Raw genomic sequence first — 6,000 nt, forward strand, 5'->3', positions numbered from 1 at the left:
TTAGTGCCATTGAACTCAAATGGTCATGGTCTTTACACAAGCTTTATTATACAATACTGTCAAATAATCGCTTTAACATCCCATATTTACTGAAATTAGTTCACTGGGAAAACTCCTAGGTAAATGTGGATATGAGTGCATCTTATATCAAAGAATTCTCCAACTCTTGTCAAAGACAGCCTGAGCATCTTCCAAAGACACTACAAGACCGTCTTACTTTCTGCATATGTTTATGCACATTTTAAAATTTTGTTTTATAAAAGTTGCTATCCATTGTCAACATTACCTAAGGGTACAGCAGTTCACAAATCCAAGTAAGTTAAATAAAACAAGTGCTGTGTTGTGTACCAGAAATGCTTTAATGTTTTAATGAGCCTATTTGGCTGCTCTGGTTCTCTGTTACCATACTACAATTTTCTAGCTGTTTCTTTGATAGTAATCATACTGTTGTGATTAGAAATGGGAAATGTTCAGATTTGCAAAGTGATAGTTCACCTACACAGGTAGTTCATGTAAAAGTCTGTGGGTTGTATCCTGCTAAGTTGCACTCTGAGTACAACCATGGAAATTAATGGACCTCACTTATATCCATTAATTTCAATAGGTCTACTTTGAGTAACTAACATAGGATGCAACCCAATAGTGAGAAAACGGGTATTTCTATATTCAAGATTTCAGGCAAAGCCACCAGCCATTCATTAAACTTCACATGCCACTATTGAGAAGTCTTATTGAATCAAGATAGACAGGTATACTAGTAGCACAGCTGAGGAACAGTACATTCCACAGTTGATCAATCTTGACAATGCCATTTATCACCACGACTTATATTTGGCCACAAACATGTACCTTTGGGGGGGGGGGGTTTCCTGAACACTCAATCCTTTCCTTTAGCAATCTCACCCAAATAAATAATACTTTTATAGTAATGCAGATAAGAAAGTTAATACTTTTTGTAGCTTCCAGCTATTGTACTGCTGTATCTTTGCGTTTTGGATTACATCATTTGGCACTGAATCAGTTTCTAACAAAGTGTAAATAATGTGTGGGCACTATAATGAGTCAATAGGTTTGCAAAAGACATGTTTTGATGCAGGTATTTCTTTCAAGGAACTTACTTGCATTAAAATATTTTGATGCATTTTATAAAAGCAGCATACTTGTCTTCTATGTCACAAAGTCAGCTTTGAACTGCATGCATGTCTTCTTAAGCAAGCCTGCTGCAATGTAAAACCCAGCAATGCTTCCCCAGTAGCATGCAGCAAACATAATATCTGTGCCTGGAGGGGGAGAATGTAATTACGGACTTCATCTAATACTCTATTCAGATGGTGCTAACCTAGGGTGCCATTCATCCAATTTCTTACTGTTACAAATTACATAAGAACAAAAGAGCCCATTGCTCTGAATCATCCGAACCACAGGAATATTTCCAAGCACCTTAAAATCCCCATAAAATATTCATTGCAGCCAGCCACAGCTTCTCCCTGGTCCCAAAACCACTTAGTTAACATGCATTGCTGCTGCAGAAATTGATGTTGGAAAGCAATCTACTTCAAACTGCCTTAAAATCCCACACAGGGGATGGGGAGGGAAAGTATGTCTGGAATACAGAATGTTTGCATCTCCAAATAGGAAATAAGGATTGCAAAAGCAAAACACACGTATCCTAATCACCACAACATTCCAACCTGTTCTCACTTGAATTCTGCAACATCATAAAAGGTACTGTAACTTCCCGGCTATGAGCTGAAGCTGTTCCATATGTACTATGTACATGCATGGAGATGGAAGGGATGTGAAATTGGTCTGCAGTAGACAATAGTCCACAGAACAGGAACTAAGTATACACATATAGAAAACACAGGGGGACATGTTCGCAATTCAGAAGGGCTGTGATCCAGATCGTTCAAATTATTCTGATGTCCCGCTGTTCCTAAAGAGAAATGAACCTCGTCTCCCACTTTTGCAGAGAAATCCTGTGCACGCTCGCTTGGCAGACAGCTCCATTGAGTTTAATGGAACTTACTTCCAAGCCATTGTGCATCACATTATAGCCTTAGGGACCCTTCTTCCCAAGATCTCCCACATGTTGTCAAACCTATTTGGGTCTTCTAGGGCGAAGCTCCGGGTTGGGACAGACTATGCTCAGAACCAACGTTTATATATAGCTCAGCTGGTAGAGCAGGGGACTCTTAATCTCAGGGTCCTGGGTTCCAGCCTCACGTTGGGCAGAAGATTCCTGCACTGCAGGGGGTTGGACTAGATGATCCTTGGGAACCCTACAATTCTACCATCCCATTGGACCTGTACCATACAGAGTCCCGGGTGCAAACGGTTCACCTGGCGGAAAGCTCATGAGGTTCTCGCTCCACCTGTCCAAATGGGGACAATAAGTGGCCTGCCTGGCAGGGCTGTTGGTGAGAATGAATGAGCACGGAGAAGCAAAAAAAAAAGTGGCTTACATGCTCCAATTTGTCTTTCCTCCTCAGCCAGACGCTGGCACTGTAGTCCTGCTGCTTGACGGAGCTGTAGAAGTTGGAGCCCACCCGGGTGAGGCTGGGCGACGGCTCGCGGGGTCGGCTCTTCAGCCTCATCTGCTCGAAGCCCTCGTGGCGGGACGACGAGGCGAGCCAGTCGCTCCTGCCTTCCATCTTGACATGACAAGGCGGCAACGGCAGAAGGAACCGGGCGGTGAAGAAGAAGAAGAACCCCCAGGAAGGCGAAGCAGCAGCAGCAGGAGGAGGGGTTGGGGCTGGGGCGGGAAACAAAGAGCCGAGGCGGAAGAGCCCACGAGACCCTCCTGAGGGAAAAGAGCGGGAAGCTCAGGGGGTAAAAGGCGTCAAAGTGCCCAAGGAGGAGGAGGAGGCGGGGTGGGGGAAGCCGCCGCTTGTTGCCCCCCTCCGAGCGGCAGCCGAGAGTAGCGAGTGGCGCGCGAAACGGCTCCTTGCGGCACTGGCTGGCAGCGGGCGCCACGGAAAGGAAGGCGGGCCCAGAGAGCGCCAAGCACACATTCGCGCGCGCAGGGGAGGAGGAGGAAGAGGAGGGAGGGGCGCACGCGGCGGCAGCGGCGGCAGGAAGCGAGGGGCGCGCGCCCTCTCCCACTCCATGGATGCCGCCAGACTGCAGGTTGGCGCAGTGGAAGGGCTGCGTCCCTCCCTCGCGCGTCCCTCGCCTCCCCTCGCGCAGCTCCCGCCTCCGGACGAAACGCGCCGCCGCCGCCGCCGCTACCCCAGAGCAGGTTCCCTGCCTTGGCAGGCGCCTTATCTCGCCTGGCAGAGGCTCTTCGGGAGATAACTTGGGAGGGGGGGAGCGAGGCGAGGAGGTTGAAAAGGAGGCGGGTGGGGCTTGCAGTGCGACCCTCTCGCGTCACCTGCAGCAGCTTCCTTGGCTTTTCCCTCGCAGATTCTTAAACGCGACTGCTCTTCATGCGCTGTCCACGCCGTTGGTTCTGGAAAGTTGAAAAATAACTGTTGCGAGTTTCCGCCGGCTCCGGAGCCCGTGCAATGGGCAACCCGGGAGCGTCCGGGACTTTTAAGAAAGGGATCGGACAGTGAAAACCTACGGATGTTTACTCGGGAGTAAGCCCCGTGGGCTTACGCACACATAGGTGTGGGCACAGGGTGCAGCGTGGCTAAACGGCTTCACTGCACATGTTTTTAAAATGTGGATGAATTTTAAAATGTGGATGATGGGGTTGAGATCGCCATCATCCAGTTAGCCGAGCTCCCCAAGGGATCCGTGTGGGATCTATCCATGTCTAAATCTGAAGGCACTAGCATCCGTCCCATTTCCACTCTTCCTTACTTCCACACAATCATTGTAGCGGCTGGGATGTGATAGTTTTGCATGGTGAGAGGCAAGCAGAAAACAGAGTTTAAGTGCAATTAAATAGCCGAAACTGGGGAAAACAGACAGTATCTGTTTAGGAATCTGATGTAGGACCGCTAGTTGTGGTGCATTTCAAAGGAGCCTGCTTGTTTCCAATAGGCTCTGCTTGTAGATTTGCAAATGAAGCCAAATATGACATAGACACCCCACGACCTGAGTGGCTTCTCATGCTAAAGAAAAACAAAACCTTCAGCATCTCCCATGGACTTCCAGGAAGCCCATATAACAGCACACCGTGGAGAAAAAATATATATCACCTATAACACCATCTTTCTATTGCAGGTATATTTCCCATGGTGTTTGCAGCAGCATTTGCTGTGGCTCATGCTATAATTTCACTTCCATCTGTCTGGTTTCCTTTATCCATCTGGGAATTGCCACCATTAAAGAAGAGATGAAATTTTGTCAGTATTCCCCCGAGGGCAGGCTGTTTCTGTCAGGCAGAAGGTGACTGGCAGAAGCCACCTGCCCTCTGAGACTCCTGCAAGAGACTGAATGTGGGGGCAGGAACAGAGGGCCCGCCTGGAGAGAAATGCAAGCAAGCAGCACAGATGTTAACCAAGGTCTAATCTGGTTCATTTGAGAGGCTGGGTCAAGAAGATCCTGACATCCCACCCCAAAAAAGGAAAGTGTGCTTTTTACAGCCACGTAGCACATGAACTCAGCACATGAAGTCTATTGACTGAGGTGTATTGATGTGGGAATCTTCACCTGTTGCAATTGTGCCAGAGATGCTACTGTTAGAGATACAGAAACACTGTCAGGAAAATGGAGGCAACCTTAGGGTAGAATTGGGGCTAAAGTAGATGCCATGAGTTAGGAATGGGGAACCATTCCAGGTGTTGTTGGGCCACCACTCTCATCATCCCTGACCATTGGCCACACTGGCTGGGGCACATCTGCTTGCAAGCTTCACCTACTTTTTGAAAAGCAAAATAATACCCTCCCTTGTTCTCCCTAAGGAAAACAGAACTTTGTTTTTAACAGGTGTAATTTGGTCCTAAATAACAAGTTGAACTGGAAAGATACAAAGTAGTTCCAAAACAGATTAGTTTCCTTCCCAGAGCCACAGATACAAGTCAAATATTGTGGTCAGTGCATACCTTTAGCACATGTAGCAAAAAAGAAAGAAAGTAGGTCATCAGCAGTAGCTATTTAGACATCATTTGTGGCCAAAGTATGACTACTTAAGATTTATGAATTAAACTGAAGGATGATTGCAAAATGTATGACATGAAGAATAATTGAAAAGCTTTTTTTTAAAAAAAGGAAGATGAAGTAACGGCATGATGGAAACAGAGCTGGCCATATTAACATTCTTTCTTTCTTTCTTACTAGATTTGTATAAAGCTGCCCAATAGCATTGTTCTGTGGTAGCTCACAGTCATAAAATGATAAAATACAATTAAAATTTGAAAAATACTACTACTACTACTACAACTACTGTATAGTAAAACAACAACTTGCAAGATTGAATATTTCCAGAAGAGTGAATACATTCAGATCACACACACACACACACACACACAGAGAGAGAGAGATTACACTAGTTCAAAGCAGTAAATCATATATTATACAAAGGGGAATAAAGATGTCTTAATCAGACCCAGGATTAAAGAAACAAGACACAAGTCACAGGTTGAACTAGGGTCACATTTTATTTAAAATATATGCAGGGGGAAATGAGAAGAGCAGGAAGCTAATGTAACTACAACATTGGGTGAGCAAAACCCTGTCCATTTCAAGGGGCATGACAAATCATAGCCTCAAAGCATTATGGTGAGTAAGGAGACCTTCTTACCTCAGCCCCTCCTGGGCTCCACAGCTTCAGGCAGCTGTGAGCCTCTAGAATGTTCCATATACAGGTCAAGGACCCCACAATCCAGACAGCTGGCTTCCAGAAACATCCTTCACCTTCAAACGGTGACCACCCATTACCTTATTTAACCTTTACATTTCCCGCACCTCTCTGCCAACTATGTGGCCAACTTAACCATGCAACCAAATCAACTTATTTAACAGCACTGCCCCCTAAACACCAACATCCCTGAAACCAGCACGGGGGGGGGGGGTTTGGAATCCTGTTTGCTAAGGTGCAGGCACGCAAAA

At 46.2% G+C, this 6,000-nt stretch overlaps 1 protein-coding gene across 1 annotated transcript in view; it reads right to left on the minus strand.

The window, feature by feature from the left end:
- PLD5 (phospholipase D family member 5) overlaps positions 1–2,671 on the minus strand; it is an 82,254-nt gene extending 79,583 nt beyond the window's left edge. The window contains exon 1 of the mRNA XM_033144354.1: positions 2,466–2,671. Coding sequence (XP_033000245.1) covers positions 2,466–2,654 — 189 coding nt within the window. The 5' untranslated portion in view covers positions 2,655–2,671. The remainder of the gene's footprint in view (positions 1–2,465) is intronic.
- Positions 2,672–6,000: the final 3,329 nt, after the last annotated feature.

Source organism: Lacerta agilis, chromosome 3 (genome assembly GCF_009819535.1).
Source record: "Lacerta agilis isolate rLacAgi1 chromosome 3, rLacAgi1.pri, whole genome shotgun sequence".
Taxonomy (NCBI): domain Eukaryota; kingdom Metazoa; phylum Chordata; class Lepidosauria; order Squamata; family Lacertidae; genus Lacerta; species Lacerta agilis.